The following is a 17,635-nucleotide window of genomic DNA, read 5'->3' on the forward strand; positions in this document are numbered from 1 at the left end:
ATTGCAAACATATTTTTCTACTTGGGTACCTCTATTTTAACTTAAAACTTATGAGCGTTTCGAACAAGGTATTTAAAATTATTATTTTTCTAAATCACATTGGTAAATTTGATATATTATATATTTTTATATAATATTCTATTCTACTGATTGTACCAATAAACACATAGAATAGATCGAAAACTATTCAACATAAAACTTAAAAAATTTTTAGTCAATATGTATAATATAAATCATAAACTACATTTGATAGACTATATATCTCACCTACATTTTATTTTTTATTCTCTACTGAACTTCAAAATATATCCGTTAAAGTATGAATAATATTATAAATTACATAGATATAACAGCAGTTGCAGGAATTTTATTATTGATATAAAATTGTGTTTATTTTATTAAACTTTAATGGTGCTGTTAATCATTGGCTATTATATAACTATTGTAACTAAATAGTGTTGAACTAAAATTATATCTTGTGTGACATTCGTTATAATTTAGCACGAGGCTACAGACTGAAACGACTACACCCCTCGTCCCCTCCCATCGATCACCGCTTGACCGGTTCGCTCAACAAACTCGGGCCTCTGCACTCTGCTATATGCCTATATTAATGTCCTTATGTCATTGCTCAATTATTTTTATGTATGATTTTATTTTAGTCACCACTTGAACGTGACGATTATTCTGTGGTTTTTGGGCCGCGCTGGAATAATCTGTGCCATAATATTTAACTGTCCATATTATCTATTTAATTTTCACGTCAATGACTAAATGACCATTTTATTTGCATTTTTTGATTTATTGATGTTATATATGCTTGGGAAATTGTGTACATATTTTTTTCAAACGATCTGGTTAATAATGATATATACTCATTACCTATGCATATATTATTATGCTGCTATGTTGATTTGTTAGATTTTATCAATACTTCGGGGGACATGGATTTTAAAGATTTAAATATTTTAAATGTTGCTTATTGTTGTCTCGTTTTCGATATTAGAATATTATTTAAAATATGATATAAAAAATGAACATGCACTTAACGACATTACTGCATTATAAAGTTTGTTTTAATAGAAATTTGGTTCGATAAACACTCAAAATTATATACACATTGAAAAATATTTAAATCACGGTGTTATCTATTTTTTGTAGGTTGACAGATTTTTATTTTGTATGTACCTACCATCTGTTGTCTTTTAATTACAGCTAATTTTTAAAAATTTAAGTAACGGTCAATTAGTAGAACTGTGTACTTATCACTTTTGCTTTTGTGATGAGCCTACTTTTCTACATTTATGGTTTTCAGGTAGAATATAAAAATCATAACAATTTAACAATAGATATTGTACTCAAGTTCCAAAAAATAATTGAAACAAGTGGAATAATATTTTTCTACAACACATATTAAAATGAAAAATAAAGTCGACTTTGTTTTAATATCCTTAATATATAATTGAATAGAATAATAGATACATTTAGAACAAAACACGATTTATTCATCAGAAAAAAAAGATAACTTGAAGCATGGTTTAGGGCAGTGATTCAAAAACTGAGTGCTTGACGCCATCATTTAATGCTATCCTAATAAAAAAGTCTCCAAAAATGTTGGAAATATTATAGGAGGTCCCAGCCTCAAAAATATTGAAAACCGCTGGTTTAGAGTGCAGTGAGATCTACACGGGGTTAGATGGTTATTTAAAATGTGGAACTAATAATCGTGAAATCCAAAATAAATATGATTTATAGTGGTTAGAAAAATGGAAAAGGTGAAGTACATAGTTGATAATACTGTGTTCACAATTTGGAAATAGTTCATTAAGAATATTGGAGTATAATAATATTATATCATGGTCTATGGATGGGTATAAATAATAGTTTTAATAAAAGTAATGATGGATGATAAACCCATACGGCAATACCTTAAGCATGTGCATACAATTTGGAGGAAACAAAAAAAAATGTTTTGCTCATGAGCAGCCACAAAAAAGCGTAATGATTGCGTGAAAGATAATTAGAATATTATATGATAATTATAACTCAAATGATAAAATACATTTTCTTAAAGGCATAACTTAGCTTTCAATATACAAACATGTGTTATACAATTCTATAAATACCTAATGTAATATTTATTAAAATATAAAACTTTTAATATTTAAATTGTACAAACTGCATTATTAAAATATTAAAATGATGTTAATAATTATTATTATAATAATTGTCATAATACATCACCTCTTCTGCTATTAATGTAAATAATTATAACGTGTATTGAATAGGAAACTTTTATTTCGCACTTTTTACTTTGTTACATTTACTTTTGCTATTTTGGCTTAGATCCGCTTGTAAAATTTCCAATACCTCTTCTCAATGATTTATTTATGCAGCATAACCCTGGGCAGTTGCTATTATATATTTGTCAGTTAGGTAGCATATACTTGAGACTCTCTTGGTTGGCACTTGCAGGGAATTTGGTTTCCGGATCCTTGGTTGATTCAGTCTTATAACCGGAAGTAGATCCCTGACAGTGTACGTTATTGTCATCGGATTCGAGCATGAAGATCGTTTTATTTGCTTCCTCGAATTCGGTTTTTAAACGGTTCTCGAAGCTAACACTACCGTTTTTGTTCAAATGTGACCCAACCCATCCCTTCTTCATGCCATAATTCCGGACCAGCTTTCTGGTCTTACCCTTCGTCAGAAGCTTCATCAGTTCCTTTTTAAATCTCGGGTGAGTGATGGCATAAAACCACGGGTCCGTGCAGCTTGCAGCTTTACAAAACAACGCCGGGATCATTGAGCTCAACGGTGAGATGTACTCCTTCAAGTCGAATACACCTAACAGCGCCACCACGGCGTATGGCGTCCACGACACAAACCACAGCGCCAGAGCCCCAATCACCATGTACCCCAGTCGTATATCCGTTTTCCTCTTCTCCTCTTGTTGACCAACCCTGCTGTTGACTATTTCGCTGGTCATCCACACCGCCATCAGTATATTCACGTAACAGTACAGTATTATTGTGAACGGTATGCACCACGCCGCCGTAAAGAACACCAGGATAAACTTCTTGTCTTGGTCGTCGTCCGACAAATAGTCGAAGCTGCAACTTGTCAGATATCCTTCCGACACGTACCGACTATAACCCAAATCTAGTACTGGTACGATAGAGAATGAAAACCCGTAAATCCATATCAATCCTATCCATATCCTGGCCCTTTGTTTTGTGGTTTTCACAGCTGCTTTCAGTGGGCACACTATAACGTAATACCGGTCCAAGGATATGGCTGCCAACGTCATGATGGACACGGTTCCAGTCAAGCCACCAAGAAATCCACATACTTGACATCCTAAGTTGATAAATAATATACAAATTATTATTAAAGTAGCATCAAATCGTTGTAAATGTAAAATGTCATACCCAATTTTCCTAGCGCAGGGCCCAGGTAATAACTGTTGTAGATGAATACCGAGGCTTTCGCTAACATAATAAAATCGCTGACAGCTAAGTTAATTATTAACATGTTCGCAGGCGTTTGTAAAGATTTACATCTGAAAAAAAATTTGATTCCCATTAAATCACAATTATTTATATTTGATAGTGCATTTACTTTGCATGCGGTAGGAATCATTGAATATATTTTATTTTATTTTTTAGTATGAGTAATCGTACTATTAATTAATATTTTAATACAATATACCTATACAAAATATTAATGAAATAATCAATACTTCTTATTACCTAGACATAAATTGTAATGTATAACTACTAACTACGTAGTCAAATACCAAAATATAATTACATTATTGGGTACATCTGTTTATTTTTTGTTGGGTTCCTATTTGAAATTTATTCATTAATCAGTGAAATTATATAAATTAATTAAATTATTTGATTTTTGTCTATAGTATATTGGAATATTCGTAATCAATTTCAACAGTTAAATTTCTGTGGAAAATGTGTATTCAAATAAGCACAGACCAATATTATCCATAATAATTCACAAGTTTCTTCTGGTGAAAATAAAATACAGTTTTTACAACTCAAGTATCGTGCAAATTAAAGTATACATGGGTTATATATGTGACATCAATTAATAATATTCTTACCCCACTTAATTATAATAGTATTGCAGTAATATCGAAAATATAAACTTACTTAAAGTACATGAAAATCACCAGAGAGTTTCCGGTGCATCCAAATACCATAATGATTGTGTATAGAAGTCCAAGAATGTAGTGCGACGTTGGATTTGGCGGCATGAATTTTAACCAATGGCTATTGATTAGTTTAATATAATCATCGGTATAGAACCCGTGATCCTTCCACAAGTTAACAGGATATTTGGTCTTGAAGTCTATCATAACTATATGTACTTTGATTTTACAGTATATAAGGTTTTGAGCAACGTTACTGGTCCTTTCGGCCGAGTTTTGACTAAGCCGTTATCTTGTTATGTGGTACTATAATGTATTTTCCTATAAAAGTCCCAAAGTTTTCGTGACAAATTATTTGTGGACCAATAATACCTATAGTGAACTCTGGCAGTATCAAACACGCTGTAAGTTAAATCTTCTAGACATACAACATTTTGGTAGACTAACAAAATTGAACATATTTGATTTTTTTTTGTAAGTTGTTGGAAGGTTTAGCTGGTTTGAGGACGTTGAGGCAAGATGGTCGGTTCGGTGTAGACAACACGGTTTCAAGATTCATTTCAATAGCTTGTTAATTTTCAAAAAACGTGGTGATACGCTCTACACCATACTAAGTTATAGTTTGTCTCTTGATATTTCGCGCCGATACATGTATAGTGTATACAGTATGCAGTATTGAAACTGAAAAAAACAAGGGTATTTCTTATTGTTTGATTATATTATAATATAAGTTTAATATTTATACACAGTATGTTGTATTTTCTATAGAATGTCAGTAAGCACTATATTTGTAATGGACAATCAGTTGATCAAACTACTGTAGTTTAAATTATGTAAAGATAACGAAAAAAATAACAACAATTGAAAATCATACGGTATATATTTAATTACCCTGCAATCATCAATACTAAATTAATTGGATAAACAATTTCTATTTTCGGATGTTTTGACAATTAATTAATTGGACCTATACTGATGAAACTTCAATAGAAAACCAATTCACCACATTCCAAATAGGTACTACCAATTATTTATCAATTTTCTACACTCCAACATATGAGTACAACAACAAAATCGGTACATTTTATTTCAAGTATGTAATAACGAATTTAAACTTCTATTACAATTTCTTATTGAATCATTAAGTCTATTGAAACAATAATAAACAATTACACAATTTGGTGTAAAATGTTATAACACCTGTTCAGTGGCATGACTGAATTTCTATATTATGTGCGCGTGGAAGGCGGGAGCATGAAGTAAACACGCAGATTATCCCGCCTCTCTTGAAGCGCACACACTAATGATAATTTAGAATAGGTAAAAGCAAGCACACACGCACCTGCGTAGGATATAGTTTCTAATAAACACCTCAAATACAGTCGGTATAGCATTTATATACCATCATACCCCCAAAACTAAATTAATCTTTAATGGTCGCAGGTCATCATATTTATTTTAATCTCTTTTCAAACTCGAGTTTCCAAACTTTTTAGTTTCTAGACTGCGCTGCAAGTGCACAAAGAATATAGTAAAATAGTTTAACTCCATCAGTTGTTCACTATTTATATATGTACAAAAAAATGCTGTAAAACATATATATAGGTATTTATCACTCCACTGATTATAGAAGATATAAAAATTAAAATACTACACATGAGTTAGGATTGTACTAAGCTAAAATTATAAATTAAGAACTATAAATTAGCTTGAACATATTTATATTGTAAGTAGTTACGTATCATACTCACTCTTGCGTCTTGCTTAATTTCTTGTCATCTATATTTCCATACACGATACACATGTACGTACCTTGTACTCGTCAATCTAACTAGGTTTCAAAGCCTCTGATTTTTCTACTATTACCTCCAAGCTTCTAGTAATTCTATTAGTAGGTACTATTCAATCTCCTACACTCCTTGAGCCACTACGTTACCTTCATGCACGCAAGTCTTGTGGCCGACCCGTCGAAACAGGCAAAATAACAAACCACGAGACCTTGGTGAATTGGAGCCTCGTGGGTTTCTACCTTATACTTAAGTGAAAGGTGAAGGGAAATTACTCAAATTAGGGAATAGTCATAATAATAAATGTTGGTGGTTGAATAAAGAAAAATAATTTCAATGTGCGTACTTAATATACGTAGGTATATATTTTATTACCTATGCTACTCAAATTTGAATTATTCTCTGGGCTAGAATTCGACAGGTGTACAACTCCAAAAATCTAAGCACTATTGCAAATTTAAAATAAAACTATTGTTTTAACTTTAAAAACGGGATGGATAGAGTCATACACGATGGCTGAATGTCGATATATAAACACTATTTTCTCATTTATGTCAAGATCATCATCATCATAATAATTATAACTTAAGACACTTAACTTCTACTACAGAAATACTCGTTGGTTAAATAAAGGTGGAATTCAAACAAACTGTTATAACTTATTATAGATAGGTACCTACCGAATAGTCATCTCATAGACGGTTAAAAATAAATAAATAATAATAATAAATAATCATGTATAAGACATCTAGAGAAGGGTATGAAGTAAAAAGATGGAGAAAAAACGAACAGCCCTTACGATGTAGGGGCTGATCAGAAACTTGTGTAAAGAAAATAATTGGAGTGAGACATTGACGTAGTAAGAATCAGAATCGTACGGTATATCTCCACCATTTTTGTGACACAAACTTATTTAAGCCTCGCGTATATAATATTTCTATAAGACAGATTCGGGATGTACTGGCCATTTGATATGCGTTGAAATATGTTTTTATATTATTTTATGATTTATAATGTTATATTACCTCTCGAAATGGCCCGCCAGCGCCGCCGCACGCCACGGCAGTAAAAGACGGCGTTCTACTCCATGTTCGCGAGACTGTACAACTCGGCAGCGAAAATGTTAGGTGGCGCCTGGAAGAATGACAAGCGTGAACAGTATAAACGAGATGAAAAAAACAACGGAAACACTTTCCAGAATGCGCCTGTTTCGACGGCGAAACCACAAGAGAGAAAACAGAAAGAGAGAGAGGGTGAGAGAGAGCGTTACTGCAGCAACAGTCGGGCGGAAGGAAAAACAGACGATACAGAATGCATTAAGCATTATAGTGGAAAGGGAAATTATAGATTGCGGCCGGGGCCAGAGAGCAAGTGCATAATATTTTAAAGTATATATGTATGAAATAATAATAGTAATAATAGTCTTAGAACTAATTATTACGGTAGCGGCAATGGTGGTTTTGATATGATGAAACTCGCACCATATAATAATATAATGTGTCGATGATAATATTATGATATACGGCATTGGCATTCGGTGCGGGTACCTATAACAGGTACATAATCAGCCGACGTTGTTCGACGACATTATACGTATCTATACCTATCTCTGTAACCATACTTCAAATATAGTTTTATGATGAATTCTATGGATACAACGTGTCTGTTGACTTTGTCTTTCCAGTCATCCACTGGATAATAAAATATTTAAACTTATTCATCAAATAAAAAGGTTTATATTATACCTATGTATACACCTAAACTCTCCAATACACAAATAATTGCGGTCCTGAGGATGAGTTCTTGTAGACAAGTAACCTAGGTAAATATTTTTAAATATTTTGTATATATTTAAATCTCCATTTGGATACTTATTACTTATTAGTTATTAGAAATATTTAATACGATTTAGAACGAAAGACTGAATGCCCAATTTCGATAGAATAATACATACGCGTACCTATTATCGGCTTTTAATCATATCTGTTATTAATTTTTTATATTATATTGATATTTTCTTTTATAAAAATTAATAAAAAAAAAAAAATGTTATACATATTGTTGCTAATAAAGTTAATAGTTTATAATAATCGAAACACTTACCACTGTAATAATAATTATATTATTCCACATGTTTTCAGCTTTAAATGTATACTGAACATGAAACTCCACGCGCTGACAGGTATAAACCGCTAATACTGTAAAATAATTTGAAATTTAAAATCACAACTAATAAATTATTATAATGCATTTTTTTAATTACTTACCTGCAGGTTCACTCAATATTTTATAATCTACAGGTTTAGACAAATTATTCAAATACTCACTAAAATTAGAAGGTACAGTTATCTACATGCTGTATACTGCAGTTATACCTAACTGTTACAGCAACATAGTACTATAATAATCAGGTTGTAATGTACTTTTCGTTATTTATAATAATATAGAAGCCATGTAGTTATCTTGACTGGAACAAATCCAAGAAAATTTCTAAAGAGAAAATATAATATGTAAGTAGTATTTAATTTATAATTTTTTTTCAACTATGTAGTACAAATTTTATTCACTAATATTATATGGTAAAAAACTGAATCTTGCACAATGCACATATATGAGACCTGCATAAAGCATAATACCTATAGGTTGGTTTTCAATGTACCTATTATTATTGAGTAGAAAACTGTATATTATGTATGACACTTAATTTAGCACAAATTGAAACATATTCTTCTTTTATAAATCATTGAGTCCGATAAAAAAAATTCTGTATGAAGAAGACGGCCAATTTGAGAAAAAATTTTTTTTAAATATTATTTAAACGACCCAAGGTCTTTATAAATATGTTTAACAATTATTTATATTTTACATACTAGATATAAATTATATATATTTTACACGTTGATGGAATCACTCCCAATGAAGTGGCTCCTGCCTTAATCTAAAATCTTAAACTAAGTCGTATGGTTTCAAACTCTTAAGACGTATGTTGTCCTTGGAGCTATCTAATAATTGGATGGTCAATGGATTGACATGATGATCTAGCCTCGTCTCGTGTTTGCGAGCAAACCTTTGGATTTCGTCTACTACTGTAGGCAAAATGCCAGCATTGTATCACGGTGAATTGCGTTGTTTCTTTCGAACCGGTAGGCTGAAGTGATGGTCCGAAGAGCGATGTTTTGACAGCTTTGTATTACATCGATATTAGACTTACTGGCACAACCCCACAGTTGAATGACTTAAATCCGCATCGGTCTTATAATTGCAGGCTTATTTCAAGCCTGTCCAATCTCTCATTTAATTTTGTTAAGATGATAGTGACGTCAGATAGCCACGGTACATTTTTATTTTGTTGAGTATAAGTTTGAGTCAGTGGATCCTTTTGATTTTCGTTCGAAGAACTAGCCATCTGTGCAAAAGAAATTTCTCGAGTGACTGGATTCGCAGGCTTTTGTGTATTCTTTGTACTGCTGTAGTTTTTTTTGGGTGAACTTTTTCTATTGCATTTTTATATGCAATGCATCCTTTCCAATTTGAGGTGTGTCCTTCACCACAGTTTGCATATTTCGCCTTTGATTCCTTAGATTTAGGGCAATTTAGTGAAGTGTAACCTTCACTACATCTTACACACTTTGGTGTTTTGAAACAATAGTTTTGAGTGTGACCAAATAGTTGACAATTTTTACATTGTGGCACTTCTTTTTTTTCCTTGGAGATTCTACTTTTATTATATGATAGCACAATTTTTTAATATCATAAATGTCTTAGTAGTTTGTTTGTGGCTCCAAATCCACGAAGAATAATGGAAGCCTTAAAATAGTTTGATCACTAAACTTGTTGTTAGAATCGACTTTTTTCTTAATTTGAATGTTTGTAACATTAAATACAAGATGTCCTAATTCAGATAATTCACTTCTAATACCACAGGGGTAAGTTTCAGGGTGTAATCCACGAATTACCGCCTGAAACTTTTTTTCTATTTCAAGTTGGTACCTGTGGTACACAACTTTTTGCTCTTCTAATACTTTTATAGTTCGTCGCCTGTTAGTATCTAAATTTTACCATTGGCCAAAGTTTTAATTTATTGCTCGTGTCCCTCGGCTTCTTCAAGTTTTAAATTAATCATTAATTGTTTAAAATCATTTACACCACATACTATTATTGGAGGTGGTTTGTGGATTTTTACAGAAGTTTTCGCTACTTCTTTCGTCTGCACTTTGATTGGTTTTTTGGGTGAGCTTTCAAGGTCACGTGGTCACTATGTATTTGTGTCCAAATACTAGCATTAACTGATATGTTTTGCGGCGGAATTGTACTGACGTCCATATTTTCACACATTGTGCAATTCGATCAGTTTGAGTGTGACCCACTTAAAATATATTTGTTTATAAAAACTTACCATCCGTCAGACCAGCCATGGTTTGCATTGTAAACATTAACAAAAATGTTAATAACTTAGATAGCACCTATTTTGCGAACTGCGAAAGCGAAACATACGTGTTGCTTGATCGATGTGCAAAACGCAACAGAAAAAAAATAATACAAATATTGTGCTCGTACATTTTTGATTTCAGTTTCTGCAAGAACGACTTAAAAATATTTCTGAGAAATTTTATATTACATTTTTAAGCCTTAACTGAGTTACCACCTATAATTAAATAGTTAAAAATTAGAATTAGAAAATTTCAAATGCTTACAAATTAGCCTTGATATTTTGAAAATATAATTATGTTTAGATAATTATGACATGAGGATCTACAAAATATAATAAAAATGTTATTATGAAATTAAGGGGTGGAAATCCAAAACGTACTATTCCCTAAATTAACAAAATCGAGTTATATATCAATTCTTATGGGACATGATAAATCGATCGGTGCCGTCTAAAGAGATCAAAAGTACTATTTTTTGGTCAAATCCGGTATTCAAAATGACCGTTTAATCCAAAACGAACCTTGTTTATTTTTTTCACACATAAAAATGATATTTATATAATCAAAACGTACTTTTACCAGTGTTACAGCAACACGTACTATTGCCCATGTTAAAATAAAGGCAACAATCATAAACTATACTATAACGAACTATTTCAGTAAATTATTCCAAAATATACCATTACCCGTGTTGGACGTGTGGGCAAGTAAAATAGTAAACCCAAAACGTATAAAATTCAACTTTTTAAATGTTTATGAAGTTTGAAATTAAACTAAACAGTTAGTTACAGTTAGTTTTTTACTCACGTTGGGACTATAAACAGTAAATATGAAACATTTAGTTTAAATAATATTTTAATATACAAATATTGAAACCCATATCACGAGCTAACATCAATAAGAATTCAATTTGCTATTACTCCCGAAATATTCTATAGGTACCTATAAATATAGACACAATATACATTTCCTAGAATCAATTATGAAGAGATATTCATACAGGGATATTTTCATTAAAAATGATGAATTATTTCCTATTTAAATTTTGGTTTTAAAAAGAATAATACATCACAAATAAAGAATGTGAACTTATAAAAGTATCATCAACTAGCCGGCTAAGTCCATTTTTCGGGAATTCATCTGACTCTAGGCAGATGATTACACATGTGACATGACAATGAAATACTTTATACCTACCTATTAAATAAAGGTAAAGGTTTTTATAGTATTTTACTATATTTAATTAATTTTAGTTAATTTTAGTTAATTTGAGCATTCATAAATATAAACGACAAACGTCATACCTATATTGACAAAATCCATGAACAAACACACACTAGTGGTGATAGATAAGTTTTGATTAGCTGAGTCTGAGTGGAGTGCCGAGTGGCTCCGGGATACCCCGTCAAATCACAGTAAAATAATGGGAAAATACTTAAATCATACTTCACTACTCTAAACTTAAAATACTAACAAGTAATAACTTTTTTAAGTTGAAAACGCATACAATTTTTAATTTTAACGATTAAGCTTAAAAATAATTTTATCGTATTAAATATTAAATGTAGATAAATTTTAGGTACTTACTGGAATTTAAAACAAAACATTTAGTGTAAATCCAAGATTAATTTTGTTATAAATTTCCATAGTTCAAATTAATTAGTTATTATATGTTTCAAGTTTATTTATTTAATATTACCAACTGGATCTATAATACTATTTAGTATTTGCAGATTTTTACTGACTGTACGTCAGTTTTCAGTAATGGTAATCACTAATCAGTATTGATGTATAGGCTGTATGTAACTATGGGGCAGCTATGCAGCTCACGCATGATTTTTTTAAGTTTACTTAAGAAAAAAGAAATATTTATTTATACATTAGTTATTTAATCATTAAATTATATTTTTAATATTTAAACTTTCTTTTTGTATTACCAATCAGTTTATTTAAAAATTAATAAATGTGGAAAGTACATTGTACACAGGATCAAATAAATTAGCCGAGTACATTTTAATCAAAAAATTTAACGTGCACAAAAAAATGTGAATTAATTCACTTGAAATATTTTTTCTGTTATAAAATTTGTTTATCAGCAGAATCGTATTCAAATTTTTAGCATAGTGTAGCTTTTGTATCGTTGTTTTAAATTTTACCGTTGAGTTGACTTGAAATTGTTATTTTTTTGATTTATAATCATTAAAATAAAATCTTTTGTTAACGCAACAGATTTACATCAAATTATACCTATAAATACTTAATTAAAAACCTGATATCAATCTAATTTTACTTTTTAGGTAATGACTACAATCTTTAACATTGTACATATGCTGAAAACAACAAAACAACAAACGAACAATTATTAATTTTTGAGTTAGTATAAGATGCATGTCTAAAAAGAAGTGTCTGTAGACTATGACAAAAAATAATCTAGCATTGCCAAAGATGTTATAGTACTATGATATTCATTAGATTGTTTAGCATTTAGTTTGAATTTTTCTATATTTATTTCAGCAATAATTTGATCATTCTTATTTGAGAACATTAGAAAAAATACGAAAAATATACACGATATTAGTGCCATATTACCAAGTGTAAAAAATTAAAGGTACAAAATTCTGTTTATAAAATGATCACTTAATTAGTTATTTATGAGTATATTCATCAATCAAGTATAATAAATATAGTTGCAATTGCATCAACATCTGTTTAATATTATAACCATCTTTACCATAAAAAATATTCGATAAAAATAAAACCGAATAATGATAACAAATAAAATTACAATTAACATAAAGTGCCAATATAAATTATAAATTACAAAATTTAAATATCATCGATTAGGCAATCAATCTTACCTGGCCTATAATAGTCTGAATTGAAATATAAACAAGCTGTAATGTTAGATATTATACCGTATATTTTTAATAATAGTGTCATCTACATGTAAACATTTTCTCACGCAAAGCTGATCAATTATGTGTAATTACAGTGTCCTAAGTTCACAACGAAAAAAGGTTTATTATAAATAAAACACACGTACCTATACGTATTGGTACAATGCATCTGTATAGCATGTTTTCTGTTATAATTTATAACCTTTGGAAAATATTTAATTCCACTTCAGTTTATATTTTCCTCTATATCCATGTATAATTTGCATGATTTTAAGTAAATAACTATTTGTTTATATATATTTATTTAAATCAGAAATGGGCCCCATTGGAAACTGTATTGTTAGTTTCGTTTAAACAAACAATTATGTAACCTTAAATATGAAACAAACAATCAAATTCTAAATGATGAAAAGGAACTATCAGTCTTGTAATAATAGTTATTTGAAAATAGTCTAAAACATAAAAACTTTACTATTTACTAGTTTACTATTTATAATATTTATGTACACTGTTTCCATGATTTTTCTTTTGAAAATGTACTTATTCTTAGTTAAGGCTGATCAAATTTGGAATTTATTTTGGGTGGTCCGTTTTGATTTTTTAACGAGTAGACGGTGTGTAAAAATATTCGAATTCTCTACAAATATTGGGATGAATCGTTAAAGACGTGGATGATTATAACCTGCCTTTGGTATTAAATACGTCTATAATGAAGGGAAATCCAAATCAACGTTATGAAAATATTTTCAACAATCCATATAGTTGTATACGATAGGTATATACGAGCATATATATGTATTTTTACATATTTTATTTAATTGAAGTAACTATGAATATTCATGATGTACTATTCAATTAAAAATAATAATCAATAATTAATATATTTATGTTGGGCAATGATTTCTCAATTAGAAGTAATTACCACGGCGTTTGAAAACATTGAACATGAAAACAAACATGATGACTCTCAGAATGACATGTAAAATATTAAAGATAGTAAATAATAATATTTCTAACAACTTAAATGCCAAGATACAATTATAATGAATTAAGTGTTATAATGTCACGGGAAATTTTGAAAATTCAGACAGCGTATGGAGCCCTCAAAGTAGTCATGCGATTTAAAATTTAAGCTGTTTAAAGTTAATATTTTTAATCACCAAAATGGCAAGATATAAGTTATACTCAAAAGTTCCTATGTATTATTCTCATATTTTTTAAATTAATTTAAGAATAAAAATTATTTTGATCAAGCGGCGTTCTAGATAGGCTATTTAGCTACACTACTGCTGTGGTTTTATTATTTCCGGTATCTTATATTATAGTAAAATCACATCTAAGTAGAAAATAAATTGATATTTGGTAGAAAAATTAATACACAAATAATATAAATTATGGTTTTTATGAATAAGAAAATTTATCACACGGATTTATGAAATTCGATATACATCTTATAATTAAATTAAAATGTATTTAAGTAGAAGTAAGATAAGTATTTGAAACTAACATGACCTAACATAGGGTTCAGCAACTCATTACACACGTTGGCCTTATTATTTTCATCCAGAGCCACGTGTAAATAAGCATTGTCGAATCTACAATGATATATAGGTAGTCATTTTGAAATATCATTGTATAATATTAAAAAACAAAATATAAGTTTAAGAATCCAATTTGTCTTAGTTAATATTTTTTTTACATATTACAATTTATGAATTTTAATTTATAATTAATGTACATTTTACTAGTTTGTGATACCATTGATACCTACCGATTATGCACTATTTTCATTGTAAATCTAATTTATTCTTACAAATTCTCTCATCCGAAATCTAGCCTCTTTTACAATAACTGTAGTTAGTTCTCCAATTCTTTTAAAACGAATGTGATGTCGTTATCTTTTAGAAAATTTAAAATGTATATGAAGATAATGTGTTACCAATGTGTGACAGTGACTGCTTTCACCAAAATTATTTTTGCTTGTTTTATTATTATTCGTTTATAACCTAATATATTCATATTGTAAATAATATTATAATGAAAAACTTTGTTCATTTATTTAAAAATAAAAACAATTGCACTTGCAATTGCATTTGTATGCACGAATAGATTCTAAGTAAGTAATCTAATAATATTGTCATATTCGTTCATCGTAGTAAGTTCACAACATAAAACTGTTGGGACTTCAGCGACACTGTGGACTCCATAATAATGCGTTCAAAATGTCTTGACATTAATAAAACTATTGAGGATATCACTGAAAATAAGTAGCAGCAATTGTTTATTAATTAATAATTTCTATGAATATATTTATTTCATTTATATGTGCAATATACTATACACATATACATGATATATTTATTATATTTATGCAATTTACACAATTCATATAAAATACAATTTACTTTTCACTATAAAGCTAAACCTGCGATATAGGTCACAGGTCATAGCCGCATAGGTAAATATATATTTTCTTCAGTTTTTCAATTCTTCCTTGCACTTGCGAATTATTATAATTATTAAGACTACATTCTAACTCAATAATGACCTTGAAGTAATATTCACAAAAAAATACCGAAACAATTTTGCATTATTTATGCGGTAATTATTACGTTTTTGTTCTTTCTAACTATTTCGTATATATAGGTAATTTGTTTTATGGAGTTTCTATGTAAGACTTCGTATACTATACACAGTTATTAATATTTTAATTTTTTGACCATTAGCTTAAGAAATTATTCAATATTGTGAATTTAAAGTGTACGAAAAGTTAAGGTGGATTATTAGCGAAATCAATAATTACTTAATTTTAAATAGGTGCTATAAACTTAATGGCAAGTAAAACATTTTCATATTAGTCGCTACAACACCAGCCATCGAATAAGACATTTCTGAATTATAAGAACGTATATTTTGAAAAGCATGTCTTATTGTCAAACATAATTTTCTGAAGAAGGTTGGTACGTAATACGTTTGTTTTACATTAAATTACTACAATTATATAGAAGATTATAAAATAATTATAGACACATTGTACTCAATTGTAGGTAGTGTAGGTAGATATCTACTAATTATCAAGAAGAGGGTGGTATGGTGAATAAATGGCTTGGAAAGTAATTAAAATGTGTTTTTCTCTGTATACGAAATTGTAATCATAAACTGTAATTCTTAAAAACCATTAGTCTAACAAGCAACATTAAAAAATTAGTTATTACACAGCAGCTTACAATCTATTCGATTTATTTCACAAAATCTCAACTTGAATTATGTTTATGTTATCAAAAAGTAAAGTTTATTTTCATTATATAATATTATTGTTTATTACATATTGAAAAAATATGATATTTTTGTTTGTAACATGTTTCTTACATAAAATTCATGTGTATTTTTTTTCATTTCTACCTTTTCAAAATTTGTTTTCAAACTTATATTATTAATAACCATAACGATTTACATCAATTGTTTCGTATTAAGCAGCACCTCTAAGTTACTTCTTGTCATAAATCGTTGATAATTATACCGGTCCATACTAGTTACCTCCCATTTTTATCGTAAACAAAAAGGTTACCTATATGGCTATATACCTACGTCAGACACTATAGCTGCCTCCGATGATCAGGTAGATGGTTAAATAGTTCATAAAGGAAACTCTAGAACAAGGGTTGGCAACTGGCGGAACAGGGAAAAATAATGGACCCTGTCAACATGTATATTATTTCTTATAATTATTAATATGTTGAGTAAGACACGTAAAATTGACACCGAAAATAGGAATTTTATGAACGATTGGATAGAACTATATTGTTTTGTATTGCCTCAAAGAGTTGGAGCCATTCCAGTCTGTTTATAACTTGCAATTCAACTGTCGCTATTATTCAAAGTGGAAATTTAAAACGGCATTATTATTTTTATACTGCTTTTTTTAAATATAAAGATTTGAAAAAGATTTTTTCACTGGAACACATTGATTTATTATTTTAATCTTTAGGACTCCAATAGAAATAACTTGCCGACCCCTGCTCTAGAATATAGGTTCCTGCATTTCCGGGTAAAAAAAGTGTACGAAATTCGTACTACGAATTTCTGTGCAAGTTTTTTTACTTATCAATTTATCATCATATAACTGTTCACATTGATTCACATGTGTACAAATCAGTAATTTTATGAAATTTTTGATAATATTTCATTAGATTTTACGATGACCATGAAATTTCTTGTATAGTAACAGTTATATCCCTAATTGATTAATATAGGTAATCAATATTCTATTATATCTAATAGTTATATTTATATTTTTTTTGTGCCCGTCATCAGACTATATTAGCTAAAAATTTGTTCATTCAAACATTTTTA

At 29.4% G+C, this 17,635-nt stretch overlaps 1 protein-coding gene across 2 annotated transcripts; it reads right to left on the bottom strand.

Moving 5' to 3' along the window:
• Positions 1–1,927: 1,927 nt before the first annotated feature.
• On the bottom strand, positions 1,928–8,143 carry LOC111037057 (opsin, ultraviolet-sensitive-like). Of its 2 annotated transcripts, XM_022319417.1 has the most exons (5): positions 8,059–8,143; positions 6,981–7,089; positions 4,170–4,849; positions 3,432–3,562; positions 1,928–3,360 (listed from the first exon to the last, which is right to left on the bottom strand). In XM_022319417.1, the coding sequence occupies exons 3-5, from the start codon at positions 4,373–4,375 to the stop codon at positions 2,429–2,431; spliced, it is 1,269 nt and encodes a 422-aa protein (XP_022175109.1). In that variant the 5' UTR covers positions 4,376–4,849; positions 6,981–7,089; positions 8,059–8,143; the 3' UTR covers positions 1,928–2,428. The 2 variants fall into 2 exon arrangements, with proteins under 2 accessions (XP_022175109.1, XP_022175108.1); XM_022319416.1 differs by lacking the exon at positions 8,059–8,143 and having other exon boundaries at positions 6,981–7,134.
• Positions 8,144–17,635: the final 9,492 nt, after the last annotated feature.

This window comes from Myzus persicae, unplaced genomic scaffold (genome assembly GCF_001856785.1).
Source record: "Myzus persicae strain clone G006 unplaced genomic scaffold, MPER_G0061.0, whole genome shotgun sequence".
NCBI lineage: Eukaryota > Metazoa > Arthropoda > Insecta > Hemiptera > Aphididae > Myzus > Myzus persicae.

Excerpts from the sequence above, each read along its gene's own strand:
- LOC111037057 (XM_022319417.1), bottom strand. The coding sequence starts at position 4,375 with ATGATAGACTTCAAGACCAAATATCCTGTTAACTTGTGGAAGGATCAC. Across the intron at positions 3,563-4,169 it reads GTGATTTTCATGTACTTTAA|ATGTAAATCTTTACAAACGC; the intron begins GTAAGTTTATAT and ends ATTTTTTTTCAG. Across the intron at positions 3,361-3,431 it reads CCCTGCGCTAGGAAAATTGG|GATGTCAAGTATGTGGATTT; the intron begins GTATGACATTTT and ends TTATCAACTTAG.